Source organism: Myiozetetes cayanensis, unplaced genomic scaffold (assembly GCF_022539395.1).
Source record: "Myiozetetes cayanensis isolate MyiCay16 unplaced genomic scaffold, myiCay2020 scf4, whole genome shotgun sequence".
Classification (NCBI taxonomy): domain Eukaryota; kingdom Metazoa; phylum Chordata; class Aves; order Passeriformes; family Tyrannidae; genus Myiozetetes; species Myiozetetes cayanensis.
In genome coordinates, this window is record NW_026087631.1 from 43,177,874 (window position 1) to 43,196,448 (window position 18,575).

At 37.7% G+C, this 18,575-nt stretch overlaps 1 protein-coding gene across 1 annotated transcript in view; it reads left to right on the forward strand.

Annotated features, from left to right (window-relative positions):
- PARP8 (poly(ADP-ribose) polymerase family member 8) overlaps positions 1-18,575 on the forward strand; it is a 110,083-nt gene that overhangs the window by 89,576 nt on the left and 1,932 nt on the right. Inside the window, exons 15-25 of the mRNA XM_050328904.1 lie at positions 2,332-2,424; positions 7,499-7,624; positions 9,456-9,521; positions 10,848-10,915; positions 11,228-11,276; positions 12,063-12,175; positions 12,340-12,412; positions 14,047-14,116; positions 16,063-16,139; positions 17,079-17,148; positions 18,348-18,432. Of these exons, the coding sequence (XP_050184861.1) occupies positions 2,332-2,424; positions 7,499-7,624; positions 9,456-9,521; positions 10,848-10,915; positions 11,228-11,276; positions 12,063-12,175; positions 12,340-12,412; positions 14,047-14,116; positions 16,063-16,139; positions 17,079-17,148; positions 18,348-18,432 (890 nt within the window). The remainder of the gene's footprint in view (positions 1-2,331; positions 2,425-7,498; positions 7,625-9,455; positions 9,522-10,847; positions 10,916-11,227; positions 11,277-12,062; positions 12,176-12,339; positions 12,413-14,046; positions 14,117-16,062; positions 16,140-17,078; positions 17,149-18,347; positions 18,433-18,575) is intronic.

Here is an 18,575-nt window from a genome sequence, read left to right on the forward strand (position 1 = left end):
GCTATACCAAAATCTCTTGGAATATGCTACTAACACTTAAAGGAAATTTAAGTTAAAAACATCTGATTTTGCTAAATAGAAACAAATTTCAGAAACAGTATTCAGAAGTACTCTCAAAATGGCTGGAGTTTGGGTTAAAAGACAGGATATATGGTGGATATATGAAGACAGGGTTCTGTGCTACAGGGTTGGTATTATTCTCCCATTATACTGCAGTGACAAAATATTCAGTGGACAGAAAGGTTCATCAAATACATAAAATCAAAACAATTGCATAGGTGCTAACAGTGTCTGTTCCACTTCAGAGGTGAGATTTTGCTGTCTCGCTTATCTTCGTATCTGGAGTTCTCTAGTGTCTATCTGAGACAAAAAAAGAGAAGCCTTTCAATGCATAAGTACAATGACCAGTTTCCCAACTTTCCTCTTCCAGATCCTCTGACATTTCTAGGATCATAACACAAGTGCCTTAAAAGAAAAAGAGCAACAATGACAAATCATGTGTTCCCTTTGCCATCATTAAGTCTCAGGATAATGTACTTTGCTGAGACTGTAACCAAAATACCAAAAATAAGTATTTTCTTAAAACTTTTCTTCATGGCAAGCATGGCTGAACTTAGATTGCTCTGCTGTTCCAGAGCTAGTCCTTGCTCTAGAATAAAGGAAATTGGTGTATACTGTTGATAATGATAGTCAAGGTGGTAGTGTCAACATGTTTCCCCAACTAAGCAGATGATTTAACTGTCTTCTAAATGTGGAAAACCTGAGAGTATTGACAATAGTAAATCTCTTGTCTAGTGTGCCATGGCACAGTGAATTAGATCATGTTAGGCTTTGTCTACTGCCTAATGCAATGTAACATGGCAGATAAAGTAAATCAAATGGGTGACACTATTAGGCTTGAAGGATGATGGCTCTTGTAAAGCAACCAATGTGAAACTATGGCAATGCAGAAGATTTCAGATGTCTATTGAGATAAAGTCTTGAATCTTTGAAACCAAGCGAACATATATTTTCAGAGCTACAAAACAAGTGACCACAAGTACAGCAGTATGCCTGTTGCTGACCAAGCTGTTGTCTGAAACAGAAAACAGCTATATTTTTGTATACTTGATTAATTTTTTCATATCTGCAAGTGATTTCTAGAGGCGTTGGTTTGAACTTCAAAGTGTCACTACAAATGCTTTAGTGATTGTTGTGATCGCTAGTAAACAAATGTTTACTATTGCCTACCAAAGATAATTGTAAGTTTCAGTGGGTTTGGATTTGACAATATGTATTCATAGTATCCAAGAAGTATTTTTGATTGTTTTCAACATTGTTGTAAAACATTGTGTTCATTGGGTTATTTTAAGGAAGGTTTTAATTCGTGCTTCTTTCTTGTATTTTTTCAACTGTTTGCTCATTTTGGATGCTTATAATAATTCACTATGTGATTCATTACTTGAGCCTTTAAAAAGTTGATCTGCTAATTATATTTCATTAAATAAGATGGAGTTGCTTTAAAGGTTGTAGAAACTAGGAAGCCCAAAAAGTCATGCCTATTCTCCCTACTTAAAACTGTATTCCTTTTGGTTTCTGCTTTGTTTTCTTTACAAAGGCAGAATGTTCAATTCTCAAATGTTCAATTCTCACTCCATATGTGGTTTAGATAAATTGTTTTTGTTTGTGATGACATTGTGAATTATTTTTAGTAGGTAAGAACTGGTTCAACAGCAAGGAGTTTTTATTATTTTTTAAATACCTTAAAAAGAGTGGAATCATCTTTATTTATTAAAATGTCATGTGGCCTTCCCAAATTCAGTGTTTTTGCTGAAAAAAATATAGTGCATTTTCTTACTTTACCAATAATTTGTTAAACTGTCAAAAATTAAAAATAGTTTTTCTTCCAGATCAAACTCTTATGTGTGTTCTCAACAGCAGATAACAAGCTATGAAGAATAAACCTGCTCCTCTTAGTTTCTGGATTTGTTCTCCATTAATTTTAATTAGCTAGGAAGTTTTCAGATAAGATAATGTTAGGGACATTTGACTACTATGCCTGTAATTTTGGTTTTGTAATTGTGTTTGGATTTCTTTGAAGTTTAGCCTCTGTGAGTACTTATGAGTTTTAAAGTTCTTCACTCTTGCTCTTGAGGTTATTAAAATGCTTCTCTAATGTACTTCCCTCAATAATTGATATGTATTAATTATTTAAAATTAATGTTGCAGTTAAAATATGAAGGAAAGAATTACCATTAAATGTGTTATGGTTTTTGTTGTAGGTACTGACATGATAAAATTAAAAATGTAAAACTAAAACAAAAATATAATTATCTTACTTTCTCTGTGTAGCCCACTGTTTGTGAACGGGAGCTCTGTGTATTTGCTTTCCAAACATTAGGAGTGATGAATGAAGCTGCTGATGCAATTGCAACTGGGGCTCAGGTAGAACTATCTAATGCTTAATACATGTCTGATTTTCTGTAGTATATTGAGTCTTCTCAATCTCTTTTAGCATTTATTTTGACTAGTATTCCCCATATGAGTACTCTTGGGTAAGTATTATTTATTTGTCCACTCTTATAGCTGTAAATACACTGTTTTATGCATGGCATTTTCAAATAGTACTAATGAGGTGCTTCCATTGTTTTGCTTCTGTGTAATTAGATTAACCCTGTTTTCTTGTTATGTTGTATTCAGTTAGGTCACCTGGGTTGTTAATAAAGGCAGCTATTGTCATTTGGAGATAATCCCCATTTATTTTCACCTAATGAGCAATTACTACTCTCATGCAATTAATAAGCTACTTCCTGTTCATTGTGTTAGGATGCAGCTATCCACTGAGCATCTGTTGTTTTGATCATCAAATAACAGTGGAAAAGTCCTTACTGATGTTTCTACATAGATTTTTTTTCTCTTTTCTCAAAGATCAGGAATTTAACATAAGCTTGCTTCCTGACTGCAGAAAGTTATTGATATAGTTATAATGGTATCATTTTCTTAAAGTATTGAAACTATGTTTCCAAATCACCATTTAACACTTAAAATACATTAAGTTAAAAGATCTTATATTTAAAATCCTCTTAAGATCTTAAGCTAAAAATTTACACATCTTAAGGAAAAAGGCACTCCTCTCCGATTTACCAGTCACTGTGCTTTTACATAGTAAGCAGCATGAGTTTTTTTTGAAGAATAAGTGTTCCGTTTATTTAATTGTGACTAGTACTAATGGGTTTAGCCACTGAAAATAAACTGTTCAGCTAGGTGCCTGAATACCACTTATGGGCATATCCTCAGAGGAAGAAACTTGCAATAGTGTACACGACCTTCATCACTCAAGAATATGACTGTGTAATCTGAACACCAGTTCTTCCTCTGATGTCTGTAGACCATTACATGGCTATATTTACATCTGGGTACCAGACACTGGGCTAACTATTTAAGCTTGTGAAAAACAGAGAGAGATCTGCTGATGAAACCTCACATCTTTCTCAGCCTGATGTCCTGTAAAGATCTCAACTATAAGTTTCTGGGTGCTAGAGTTGTTTTTTTTTTAATTCAGGGACATACATGGTATATTACATGTACATTTGGAAGCAGAGAATCACAGAACAGTTTGAGTTGGAAGGAACCTATGAAGGTCATGTAGTCCAACCCCCTACCATGAACTGGGTCATCTTCAGCTAGATCAGGTTGCTGAGAGCCACGATCCGACCTGACCTTGAATGGTTCCAGGGATGGACCATCTACCATCTTTCTGGGCAACGTGTGCCGGTGTTTCACCACGCTAACTGTAAAAAAATTCTTTGTACCTAGTCTAAATCTCCCTCTCTTTGTTCAAAACCTTTAACCCTGGTCCTATCACTACAGATCCTGCTAAAAAGGTTTTCCCTACCTTTCTTATCAGCCTGCTTTAAGTACTGAAAGGCTGCAGTAAGGTTCTCCTCAGAGCCTTCTCTTCTCCAGGCTCTTCTTCCCAGCTCTCTCAGCCTTCCTTCATCAGAAAGGTATTACAGCCCTCTGATCTTTTTTGTGGCCCTCCTCTGGACTTACTATGAAAGACGTAGCAGGCCTATGTCTTTCTTATGCTGGGCCCCTGGAGCTGGATGCAGTACTCAGGACTGGTCTCATGAGGGCAGAGGGGCAGAATCACCTCCCTCGACCTGCTGGTCATTCTGGGATTTCTGGGCTGTGAGTTCACATGGCTGGGTCGTGTCCAGCCTCTCATCCACCAGCACACCCAGGTTCTTCTTGGCAAGGCTGCTCTCAATCCCTTCCTTGCCCAACCAGTGTTGATTCCAGGGGTTACCATGACCCAGGTGCAGCACCTTACACTTTGCTTTGTTGAACCTCACAGGATTCCCACAGGCCCACTTCTCCAGCTTGTCCAAGTCCCTCTGGATGGCAACCTGTCCTTCACGCATGTCAGCTGCACCACTCAGCTTGTGTAATCTGAAAACTTGTTGAGGGTGCACTCAGTCTCATTGTCTATATAATTGATGAAGATGTTAACACTGGTCCCAATACGGGCCCCTGAGGGTCCATCAGGACACTGGGATATTGATCCCTACCATCTAGACGCAACCATACAACCAATTCTTTATGCACAGAACAGTCCATCCATCAAATCCATCTCTCTCCAATTCAGGGAGAAGGATATTGTGGGACACCTTGTCAAGGACTTTACAGAAGTCCAGATAAATTACAACTGTAGCCCTTCCCTTGACCACTGATGTAGTCATTCCATCATAGAAGGCAACTGGTTTTGTCAGGCAGGACTTGTCGTTGGTGAAGGCATACTGGCTGTCTTGAATCACCTCCCTGTCCTGCATGTGTCTTAGCATCTTGTAGGGGGATCTGTTCCATGATCTTCCCTCACACAGAGGTGACGCTTCTACATTGATAGTTTGAAGGATCCTCCTTTTCCCTCTTTTTAAAAATTGATACAATGTGTCCCTTTTCCCAGTTATTTGGTACTTCACCTGACTGTCATGCCTTTGGCAGTATCATGGAGAGTGGCTTGGCAAGTCCACCTGCCAGTTGCCTCAGGACTCTGGGATGCATATCATCAGGTCCCATGGACTTCTATAATTTCAGATTCCTCAGGGGTTCTCAAATCTAATGTTCTCTGACAGTGGGAAGCACTTTTCTTCCCCACTCCCTGACTTGAGCTTCATCCACTCAAGCAGTGTGGGAAGGGGAGACTGACACTGAAGACTGGCAAAAAGCTGTCAAGTTCCTCAGCCTTCTCATCCACTGTTACAAGTTTGCCAGTCATGTTCAGAGGTGAATCCACTTTCTTTGACATTCCTGTTCTGGCTTCCATGCCTATAGAAGCCCTCATTACTATTATTTGCATTCCATGTCAAGTTCAGTTCCAGATTCACCTTGGCCTCCCTCACCCCATCCTGATGCAAGCAGGCAGTGTCCCTATATTCTTCGTAGAATATCTGTGCCCACTTTCACTGCCTATGCTTTTCCTTCTTGCCTGGTAGTCTGACCAGCAGGTCTGGACATCTGTGCTGGCCTCTTGTCTTCATTTCCTGATCTCTTGAACATGGGAATTGAGAGAGCTGTTGTGGTCTAGGGAAGGCATCCTTAAAAATCTGCAGGTGTATTGTCATCAGCAAGTGTCATCTTGTCCTCCTTGAAAATATTTTAATCCTTACTTATTTTCTCAGTACCTTCAGCTAAGGAAGAGGAGTTTGCACCCAGTTTTAAGGACATTTAGTAGAACATAGCACTTCCTATTACCACTGAATATATATGCAATGTTGTATTATAAGGTTTCTGTTAGATTTACCTCCCAATTTAAGGTGCTTTGCCTTGCGTTGTCTCAAAGCAATGACCTCAGGGAAATCAGACATAAAAAAAAGCAGAATCCGAAACAATCTAAGAGGTAACAGTTTAAAAGACAGTGCTTAGGGATGGTGTTCTAAGTAGAACTGTGCAAATTTGAAGACAAAATCCCATCATACAAATCAGAATGCAAGACAATTTTGAGCACTGTATTAAGGGATCTGGGGACTCAAACAACTCTGCTTTAGTAGTGTTTTGCGACTGCAGGCTACAAAGTGCTTTTGTAGGGTGTAGGAATTCATGCTCAATTTTGCAGTAATACATTTACAGTGTCAGGCCTGTTGCCTGACCTGATTGCATATGCGGACTTCTCGTCTCCTTTGCTAATGCTAATGCATATGCCTTGTTTTGAAACATTCATCACACTTACAGGTATTATAAAATGGAAAGTAACCAGAGCAGCATTGAGGAGGGGATCATTACTTCAGTAATTTCATTTTTAAATATATGTGAGATATTTAGTAACTGGAACTAACATAATAAATTTAAACTGATGGAGAAAATTGTTCATTCATGCTGAAGGAGCAGAGAAAGAGAATGGCAACTGTATGACTCACCACAGCATAGTCCCTTTTCCCTTTCATCATTTTTCTTATTTTCATTTTGCTTCTCTAAAGGACCATCATTTTTTCCCCTCCAAATGATCAGATACAATGGCAGATAAATAAAAACTTCTAAAACAGCTTGAGTTGAGATCTGATGTGCATGGAGTTATGGGAGGAACAGGGATGCCTACTAAGCCTAAAAGCTTGTCTCAGCTTTTCCTTTATTTCCTGGAAAAGTCTGTTTTCATACACAAATGTTTTCAGAAGGCACAGAAAAAATGAGTAAATGAGCTGATTTGCAGCTACTTTTTAATGCAGCAACTTTGGATTTCATTATCAACTGATTTTATATTTCACAGGTGCCAGAAAGCTGCATTCACTCATGTTTGTTATTGCTGTATTCTGTTTTTAACCTCTGAATTATATATTTTGAAACAATTACATCGGAATCTGTTGCTAAGCTGTATATGTAGGTATGTGTACACATGTGACTGCGTGTCTGTGTGCACATTTACATGCATGATCCTGCAGGGTAATCTTGTGTATCTTGGATATTCAAAGCTGTGTTGTAATTTTGTACAACAGGATGGAAGGAAGAGGATACCCCAGTGTGAACTATGACTGTTAAATCATTGCACTGTTCTGGCCTTACCAGAAGCAATGTTTACAAGTGTTTCTATGAGCACAGTCTTCAGGAGAACAGCAGGAAGTGGTACAAATTTCACAGATTGTTCTTTGTTCTTGAGCAACATCTTCACTGGCATTGTACTATGCAGAGAAACACAGACCAAGCACAACTTCATTTCCATAGAGAATGAATTTAATACAGGAATTTGTGTGCACAAGAAAAAACAGAAATGAAAGCAATGTATTTGACATTATAATACATTTGTACTGGTCCTACTTATGCACGTGGAATAATATACCAGGGCTGACCCCAAACCCTGTTGAGGTTAATGGAAAAATTTGAGTCCTAAACTATGTTCTGTGCATAACACAGTTTGGACAATATAGGTAACAATGAAATATGGTATGACTATAATGTGTAAAAAAGCAGGCTGGAAGATACGATATAAAAGTACACATGTTGAATAAATGTCCTCCTTTATCCCTAGGTGGTTGATCTCTTGGTATCCATGTGTCGGTCTGCATTAGAGTCACCTAGGAAAGTTGTCATTTTTGAGCCATATCCTTCTGTAGTTGATCCTAATGATCCTCAGATGCTGGCCTTTAACCCCAGGGTAAGTAGTTACCTGTAATTATGTCATCGCTTGATTTTAGTCCTGCATGAGATTTCAAAGCAAAGACTTCTTATGCACTCTCCTTGTGTTCAAAACTTTGGAGCTTTTTTTTAATTGTCTCTGATAAGGTATTTGAGTATAAACTTGTCCTGGTTCTAGCCAGGACATGGTTAATTTTTGTAATACCCAGATGGGGGCATGGCTAGGACCCAGAAATTATCTTATACTACCTCACGTCATTGCCAGGGGCAGGGGGAAGAGAGTCTCTTCCAGGGAGAAGGAGTCCCTTCCTGGTCCGTGTAGTTTGGCAGAGGGAGAGGTCAGCTATTGCTGTTTCTTTGTGAATTGTTCACCTCTTTCTTGTACCTCCTGTCTTCAGTATTGTTGCTGTTATTGTCTGTTTTCTTATCTGCTAGCTGTTTCTACTACATTGCTCTTATCTCAACTTGTGATCTTTACCTTTTGTGCCTTCAATTCTCCTCTCTAGCCCTGGGCAGGGGAAAGGAGGAGAGGGAGGGGTGAAAGGCAGAGCGAACAAGAGGTGCTTGATTTCAGTGTGAGCACTAAATTGGAGAATACCAATCCTAAACCATAAGAAAACTGTAAGTTGTGTTCCAAGTTATGTTAAAGACAAGAAACTTGTTCAGGGGGCAAATCCTAGATGCAAAATATTTTATTCTAAGTGTCTTTCTCTCAGTGTATATGTTGGACCCAAAGAGAAAGATGGACTTTGAGAGGTGAAGGCCATGTAAAAATAGGGATTTCCAGTCCATCTTTTTATTCTTAAAAATGTTATTGCTCTTATCTCATTTTCTTACTGCAAACATTTCCTTAAATGTAATTTTATCAGATGCTTACATAATAGTCAGGTTTTGTACAAGGTCAATTTTGAAATAAAGAATTGTGTTTGCACTACCTACTCCTCGGACTCCAAATACTGCCTCTCAGGGAAGCCCTCACTCCGTGTCCCTTAAGCCATCTCCCCAAAGGCACAAATGAGAATTTAGCATGTTCTGCATTGGGATGCATTTCACTTTTTCTGAACAAAGGCCAGTTCTTTCTCACGGTGTGTTCTGTACCATGTGGAAATAAAGATTTTCAGGAGGTGCTTGGAAGGGGGCTGAGGAGGAGACAGCTGTTTGGTGGCTGGGCAAGGGAGGCATTTGAAGCAGATGAGGATTTATGAGAGGGGGTCACACCAGGAGAGGAGTGGAGAGAATCCCTGGGCTGGCAGCGCCCATACCATCTCCTCCCAGCTTATTGTCAGTTTGGGCAAGGTGAAAGACCATGGGCAGACATTGGCAAGACTTGATGGCAAACAGTGAAGCTCCTGAAGGTGACAAGTCATATGGAGTGGATGAAGCATGAACTGTTAAGCTCACTCACTCAGAACAGATGGAGCCATCTGGTAGTGGTTCCTGAGCAGTAGGTAGATGAGGATCAGGGTGAGGCAGAGGCCCTGTGATATTTTTTAGAGCTGTTAGCAAAGTAAACACATCTGTTTATCCACATTTTATTTAAAATTGATCCGGAGTCACTGCATTATTTATCTTAAGAACATGCTGTCCAACTAACTGTCAGAACCTGTGTTTAGTTACAAAATATTTGTTTTAGAAGTCAGTTGTGGTTTTTTAGTGTGTTGGAGATTCCAATGAAATTTGAAGAAAAATCATCATAACAATATTTTTACAGGTTAGAAATGTTCGAAAGGATTTGTTTTTTTCAACATTGATCCCAGCTTTGATTTTATACACACTCAAAGAATTCAGGTTTTTATTGAGCCAAAGACTAATATTCTTTGAATTTATTTGCTTATTTTATGCTGCATCAGAAGAAGAATTATGACCGAGTCATGAAAGCATTGGACAGTATCACTTCCATTAGAGAGATGACACAGGTGAGTTTAAAAATAATTACCTTACTTAATAATTATTTCTAGAAATTGAAAAATGTTTATATTGGCTCTCTGTGATGGGTCAAGAAGTCAGTGTTGTCATCTCTTTCGTATAGAGCTGTAATAATATTAAAATATATGTTCAAAATAACTAACCCAGAATATCCGTAATGGCAGTCAAGTAAAAGTGATGGAGTAGAACTTGTATCTTTTGAAGTATAAATAAGAGATAATAACAGCAAAATGGGACATTATAATGAGATAATCCCCAACTGCTGCATTTCTGGAAATATTAAAGCCAGAGTTCTTTACTGCCAAACCAAAAGAAATTGATTTTGTGACAGCACTCTGAATGATACCTTTATTTCTGTTACAGCAAAACACTTGATCAGCTAAGTATAGTTGGAGGCTTGGAAAGTTGGGTCTCTTGGGATTATGCTATTTATTTCAGTAGCATATCTGATAGTTATATTCCTGTTTGTTGTCACACTCCTTTCCCAAACAACCCAGATGATTATAGCTGGTTGTTGAAATCTCTTCCGTAAATCTTCGTTTACAAAGCCTAGCCATGATGATGATCTTGCTTTTCCAACTGCTATATAAATGTATCCTCACAGCAGTTTATAAATCTTGCTCTATATGTATTCACAAAATACTTTGGGATTCTGGATTAAAAAATATGTAGAGATGAATAAAATAAATAGAAAATTAAAATGCATATATTTTTATTAATTTTTGTAACATCTTGCAAAAAAATTTAAAATATGGTATTTCTGTTACTTCATATGTCTTTTAAAAATAAAAAATAATCACCATTTCATACTCTTCTAATGTTAAAATAATTCTTGGACCGATGAGTTTTAAAAGGGTGCTTTGAACTCTAATTGAAATCAAGAAAGGTTTTCAAAGGAGTTATATGACATGGTATTTTACCAGTTTATACTTTCAAACAGTTAAAAAACCCAAAGTGGATTATTCTGGGGTATTTTGAAAGACTTAGTTTTGTGAAAGTCCAGTCCAGTTTCTCAATACAAGAGCCGAACAAAAGTAGATGTCTTCTGCTGTTCTCCCTGAGATCACCAATGTTTGCTATAATAGTCATTTTGATGCTAATTAAATGCTTATTCTTTCACTCCAGGGAAAATAATTGCTATATGAATTCTTGTCGTTGTCAAAACACATTTATAACTCTAGTATGCTATATATCAGTAAAATTGTGATTTAAACCAAATAGTGAGTCCTGTGAATTCATTTTAATTGACTAAATCATGGACAATGTAATGTCCAAAATTCAACCTAGAAATAAAGAACTTATTTACTCTTTTCTAGGCACCTTACTTGGAAATAAAGAAGCAGATGGATAAACAAGACCCGCTTGCACATCCTCTTCTACAATGGTATAAACTTGATTCACATGAGATAATAATTATTGAAGTATCAACTGTAATGAATAATGAGTTGAGCAGCATAATTTGGTATAAGGCCACCCTAAGAATTAACATTGATATTTTCAGCTGCAGTTGTTCTGGACTGTTTCTGGGCCTCATCTGGGTCCTCTGATCTCACTTTATAGTTAAGGTTTGGTCTACTTCCATCTGATAGGTTTAAAGGCCTGCAGCTGGATGCATTGTGGTGGCCATTCATAACACATTTTTAAGAAAAAGGTTTGTTTTGGTTACCATCTCTAATTGAACTGTTTCTTATTTTAGGGTTATTTCTAGTAATAGATCACATATTGTGAAGCTACCAGTGAATAGGGTAAGTGTCTATGGGTTCTCTATTATTTCCTTATTTTTCATGGTTTTTGTTAGCGTTTCAGGTGGGGGTCTCTTAGTGAAACATAGGTGTCTGCTTCAAACTGGTTAACTCCATTAACAGACAAGACAGTGAAATAGGTGGTTTTGGGTCATGATTTTTAGAGTCATATTGTGAATATCTGAAATAGGTCAAGGGAATAATGCTCATAAAAGGCCTATTTGAGGTAAGTAGCTCAAATACAAGTGTCTACCTTGCAGTCATCTGACATTAGGTGAGAAGAACATCACCATTTATTTTGTTACCATATATAATATTAGATGCAGAATTGTACAGAAAGCAGTGCACAGAAACAGGATATACCAGGAGATTCATATATAAGTACACCTTTTAATAAGCATGAGTCTTGAATGTTAGAGAGATATGTGCCTCTGATCCTCTGATTAAGGGCATAGTAATCTTCAGCCTTCTAAATAACCTTAATTCAAAACCTACTCTGATCAGAATACTATAATGAAATTGTTCAATTTAATTACTAGACCCATATATGACTGAAATGTGCTTCAAAAATTTCTGCATGTTTCATAAACTGAAAGACATTTTTAGTGTTTGATTTCAGCTAAAACTGAATTGTGCTTATGAGACCAATTTCATCTTAATTCATGCAGTTATTTAGGTGTGGTTATGTACTGGGTAAAACAGCATGATATCTCAAGGACCATTATCAGGGAAATACAATACTTTCATTGATAATCAACTTTTCTTCTTATGTACACTCATATTTTACAGCAACTAAAGTTTATGCACACTCCCCACCAGTTCCTACTTCTCAGCAGTCCACCAGCCAAAGAATCCAATTTCCGAGCTGCTAAAAATCTCTATGGAAGTACCTTTGCATTTCAGTGAGTACTCATATTCATATTAATCAAAAGGTATCAAAAATGCCGTGCTATTTTTTTGTTCTGGTATTTGTGGTTTGCAGCTGTGAATCTGTTTTAAAGGATTTCTGATTTCATTTTGCATTTTACACTTTGAGCTTTAATGCTTTCTTTTTCATTTTATTCAGTGGTTCACACATTGAAAATTGGCATTCCATCCTGAGGAACGGTTTAGTTGTTGCTTCCAATACGAGGCTGCAGGTAAATAGTAGACAAAATATATTTTAGTTGACCTGTTCTTGATTATGTACTAGCTTTGGGAGGTTTTCAAGGGGTTAGTTAATAGTAGTCATATAGATGGAAAAAGAGATGATTTCGAATACCTTCCTGTTTCCTGGAAAAAGTACTTTTCTGATAAAATTAAGATGAAATAATGTGTCTGATAAAACATCTAGAAAATCCCTCTGCTGGAATCAGCGTTTCAGTCTTACATTGCAGAGCAGCACCTCCAGGAGGCTTCACTTGGTACTGCTTAAAAACAGTGACAAAATTTAGAGCTGCCTGAACTATCTCCATGTTATAGGATCCAGGATCATGCTAGATTTACAGGAACTGTGTTGACAACACCTTCTCTGCTCCTCTGGTTTCTTTGGGAATGGAAGCAAGCGAGTGCAGGTCAGAAGGAATCATTTGCAAACTTCAGTTCCCAGACTGAATCATCAGGAGATCACTAGTACAGAGCAAAGTACAAGAGGGACGGGGAAGCTCTAATGCAGGGTGTTTTAGTATTGTGGTTTTGACAGCTCTTCCTCAGTGCTGAGTCCATGTATAGCTTGGAGGAGGATCCCAGGGTGCTGACTAAGGATTGGGATACAGAAGACACTGAAAAAAAAGGAAATGGAAATCTCTGCTGTTTGTCATAGTGGTTTGATTGGTTTTATTAGTATCTTTGGAAGATAACTCCCCAAGAAAGCAGGATTTACACACTAAAATTCACCAAAGTAAACCCCTTTGTTTATGCTTTTGTTGTTGTTGTTGCTGAGGGTTGAGATCTCTCACACACCTAAGGCACATGCTGAGATGAGATGCAGAGAGACCGCAACAAATTACAGCACTAGGCAATCGCCAACCAGATGAAGTTCAACAAGGGAGAGTACCAGATTCTGCACCTGAGATGGGGCAACCCTGGATATTTGTACAGACTGGGGAATGAGATGCTGGAAGGCAGTGCCAGGAAGGGGACCTGAGGGTCCTGGTGCCCTGGCAGCCAGGAGAGTTAACTTTGTCCTGAGGGCCATCAGGCCCAGCATTGCCAGCATGTCAAAGGCAGTGATTTTCCTTCTCTGATCTGCACCACTGCCACCTCACCTTGAATATTGTGGCAGTTTTGGCCACTGCAATATAGGAAAGATATTGAGCTACTAGAGAGTGTCCAAAGGAGGGCAAAAAAGATGGTTAGGGGCTTTGAGGAGAAACCGTATGAGGACCGGCTAAGGTCACGTGGTTTGTTCAGCTTGGAAAAGAGGAGACTGAGGGGAGACCTCGTTGCAGTCACAACTCTCTCCTGAAGTTGTGTCAGGGAAGGTTTAGGCTGGATATTAGAAAAAGATTCTCTGCCCAGAGGATGGTTGGGTGCTGGAATAGGCCCCCCAGGAAAGTGGCCACAGCACCAAACCTGACAGACTTCAAGAAGCATTTGGATGATACTCTCAGGCACATGCTGTGACTGTTGAGAATAGTCCTGTGCAGGACCAGGAGTTGGACTCGATGATCCTTGTGCGTCCCTTCCAACTCAGCATATTCTGTGACTGTGTAATTCTGTGACCTGTTCCTATAATTATTATTTTGTCCAGGTAACCAAATTAATGCCACATAACCACTCTGCTCTTTTTCAGCTCCACGGTGCAATGTTTGGAAGTGGAATCTACCTTAGTCCATTGTCAAGCATATCATTTGGTTACTCAGGTGATATTTATAAATCATCTAAAGTTGGAGAAATTATAGGGGGGTATCTTATTTTACTGCTTTTCATACCAGCTTCACTGTTTATAATACTGTATTCAATTTTATCTTTTTTGACCATGGTTTAATTTATTAAAAAAAAGAGAAAATCTAAATTCACTTATTTAAAGCTGTCCTTATTTTCCAAGGTGCTGAGTATCCTGAAACTATGATCTAAATAAATATTAGTAAATACTGGATGATTTGTGTAGTGGAGCAGGTCTTGATTATGTTGTGGAAATCCAGCTTTGTGATTGTTATCAGTATCTGCCTAAATCCATCTAACTTTACCTATGGATTCATGGTCTTTTATGACCTGATCTGACAAAACAAATATTCATCAATAAACATGTTCAACATTGTATATTCAAGAGTATTCCCAAGTATCACCATGTCAGGATTACATAAAAAGTGCAGAACAGTGTGTTTATTTTAGCCTAAGAAGGGGAGAAAACATAATTTGTCTCACTAGTGAATCCAAAAGGGAGTTGTGCAGAGTTTTCCATATAAGAATCACAAATTGAAACTAGACATATGGAATGTGTCTGTAAGAAATTAGAGAGTTTCTAAAATATGCTGAATTTTATTTTAGGTATGTGGTATTTACCATTTCCTCACATATGAAAGTAAAAGTATATAGCTGAAATTGTGTTTACGTGCATCTAGGTAATTTTGAGAAGTTTAGTTATGCTTTCTGACACTCATTATTTGGAGGTAATGTCAAAATTCATTCTAAGAGCTCAACAGTTTGAGCTGCTATCTGCGAAACTTCAACATCAATTATCTCTAGCTGCACTTTTAGCTTTTCAGAGATTACACAAGTATGGAAGCTTTTTAGGACTCACTAAAAGTTCTGGTTACAGTATAATTATCTAATAAAATGCCTTTCTTTTGGGACAATACTATTTTGTCAACTTCAGCGTGTTATTACTCCTGTCTCTGCCTGTCTTGGTTACTTCCGTCCTGTCTCCTCCAGAAAGGAGGTCTTGTGTTCCCATCAAGTGTGTAGTCCTTGATGCCAGTAAAAGCTATGGAAGAGTCCTACGTGTCTTGTTCCTTCAAAGAATTAGACTTCCCCCATAATTCAGTCTGTGTTTGAAAACTGCCAAGAAATGGAAGTCCTCAAGACCAGGCTGGATAGAGCTCTGAGCATCCTGGTCTGGTGGAAGGTGTCCCTTGCCATGGCAGGGGGACCAGAACTAGATGATCTTTAAGGTCCCTTCCAACACAAACCATTCCATGATTCTCTGATTCCGTGAAATGTGGGATACTGGAAAGACAAGGAAGCCCATAGTAGCTTATAACACAGGAGTTTTAGATAAACCAATACGAATGAGATCTAAAGCACAAAGATTTTTGAGAGGGATATTAGATACAATGTTGACAAATGACTGACAAATGATCTAATGGTTTTAAAGGTAGATAAGGGGATCAAAACAGGGTAGATTTCAAGATTTAAGTGACCTACTCATAAAAATTAATGAGTCCTTTCATGTAAGTCCATATACAGTGCTAAAGATTAATATCCAAAATTCTTTCTCTTGTGATTTTGCTGTCCCACCCTCAGTAAATCAGACTTGCTTCATCCCGAAGGTCAGTTAGACTCAGGACATGCTGACCTGTAAAGCAGCCCATGTAAGAACATTCCTGATCTGAATTCAGAGACATTTAATCTCATGTTTATCTGCTTTTACACTTACTTAATGCTAACTTGACTTTGCTAAGGTCTTTGCTATAATCCTAATTTGTGGGATTATTTTGTGATTTGCTATGACAAAGTAAAGTAGCTCACTGGGTGCCACGCAAAGGACTGTGATTCCCACCATGATTCTTGTTTCATTCTTGCACTTAACTTTTCTTATTACAGTGTTTATATGCCAGGGTATCTTACATGATTTTAATATTCCTAGGGATGAACAAGAAGCAGCAGAAGGTGTCAGCTAAAGATGAACCAGCTTCAGGCAGTAGAGGCAGTAATACATCACAGGTACAATACATCAACCATCTCTGGAAGATTCATGGGGTTTATGCTTGAGAACTTAGTAGCTGAGAAGGAGGTAGTATTTCCTTTGTGCAAATGAAGAGTTTTATTCCACTGAATTGAAATCAACAAGTTCAGAGACTGCAAATATCAAATACAGCACAACTGCTTTAGTAAAAATTTACAGAGTATATTGCAGGTCTTGTACTCTGCAAGAATTTAGGAAGAGAATGAAAATGAAATACAGATTGCATTATGATCCCTAACAAGTCCTTACTTTCTGAGTTTTAGACTTCCAGAAGAATGATGGAAAAGAACTTGAGAGTGCTTCTTGCTTGGAAATTAGTAGCATTTAATTTATAGCACGTAATTTTTAATTTTTCCTGTTTTTTACATATTAAACCATTACAATTCTGCTTTATCTAAAGCAAACTCACAGTATCTGTGTGTAGGGCTAAATTTCAAGAAAGTAATCTTATGTCTGTCTCCATGGTTAATACATAGAAACCACAGAATAATCTGGCTTTGAAGAGATACTGGTAGGTCACAGCAGAAGCTCTCAGAAGTAGGGAGGCCAGTAAAATATCAGGGTAGTGGCCAAAGAATTGATGATCAAATTAACTTTTTTTCTTTTTTTCTGCTACCAATTGGTTTATCAGTAACATTCTGGTATTTCTGATAGTATTATTCATTCTGTAACAATTGGAAACTTTTGAACGTTATTTTTCTGGATAAAGGAGTTCAAATCCATCCTACAAATATCCAAATAAATAATAGAATCATTTTTATAAATTCTATTACATTTACAAATAAAATAGAAAAATATTAGGAAGACTGCCTCTGTTCATTAATAAAGCACTGAAAACAGCAGCTGTCTACTTTGTTACTTTTTCACTCAGTTTGTTTTACTGCACTAATTATGATTTCTTACGCTTTAAATCTCAGTCACAGAAGAAAGGACAGCAGTCACAATTTTTACAAAGCCGTAACCTAAAATGCATAGCCTTATGTGAAGGTAAGCTGAAAGTCCTGGTGAAACTTTTAGTCATGGTCACAGGATGCACAGGTTACTGGATGCAAATCAATGCGACCTTTAGTTCCATTATTGGTTGTTCAGGTAAGAGACTACTTACAGGCCTATGAGTACTTGCTCAAAAACAGACTTTTATACTTCAGTTCAGAATGCTTCCCCTCTTTAAACAAAACCTCTAGCACATGCTGAATTTTCGTGGAATAATTACGTGCATTTGGAGTTGTTAAATTTCATGCCATTAATGATTTCCCAATGCTCCAGTCCATCTAGATCCTTCTAAAAGGCCTCTTGTCTCTCCAGAAAACAACACCTCCAAGTCTGGCATCAGCAAACTTGATAATGGTGCATTCACCTCCTGCACACAGGTAGTTTATAAATGCAATGAACAGAACTGGCCCTGGAATGGAGCCGTGAGGACCACCACTGGTGTGACTAGTCACCAGCCAGATGTAGCCCCTTTCACTACAACCCTTTGGGCTCAGTCCCTCAGTCAGTTCTTCACCCAGTGCACCATAAACCTGCTTATCCCACAGTTGAACTACGTGTCCAGAAGGATACTGTTTAAATTAGTTTTGAAATCTTTTCAAATACAGATTGATGGTATAGCTTCTAGTTAGCAATAAAAAGCTTACTTGCCTGTGTTGTCCTCATTCTGTTGGTAAACAACCTTTCGTCAAATACATTGCTGTTTTCTAAACATTGAGCAAGTTTTGGCAAGCTTTTTGAACACCTTAAGTCATAATTGCTATGGTTAATTGTGTAGTATTGCAAATGCAAAATTTGCCATATAGCAGTTTCAGGTGTTGTCTTAAACATCTTGGTTTTGAATCAGCCGTCATTATACACAAATATCTATTCCAAAGGCTGATTAGTTATCTTAATAGCCCTAGGGCTATTTAAAATCATAAATATATTTTTTAATCTTTCATTCCATTTAAGAACTTGCCACCATAACATCAAGCATCTATGTTTTCTGAAAGATATATTTTGGACACAAGAATCAAATTCATCTTTCTGTTTGTAGTAGCAGCCATCTCAAAATCTGCGCCACACTCCAGACGTGTGGTGGAAAACTACACATTCCCAGAAGCCTATCTAAAGTGTATAAGACCCCAAACTTTTTAAAGCGATATTTTTCAGGCACATTTTCATCACTACGAAATTTATTCTTTCCCTGATAGTGATAACCTCACCCGATCTGCACAAACATGGAGAGATATGGGTAGTTCCCAATACGGATCATGTGTGTACAAGATTTTTCTTTGTGTGAGTAAAGATTTTTCTTTGTTTAACATTCAACTTTTTTTTTTTTTTTTAACATTTTGTTTAACATTCAGCTTCCTACTATACCTTTTTCCCATGTTCCCTCCAATGGTTTTAATTAAAGTAGATAAAAGACTTCTTAATTC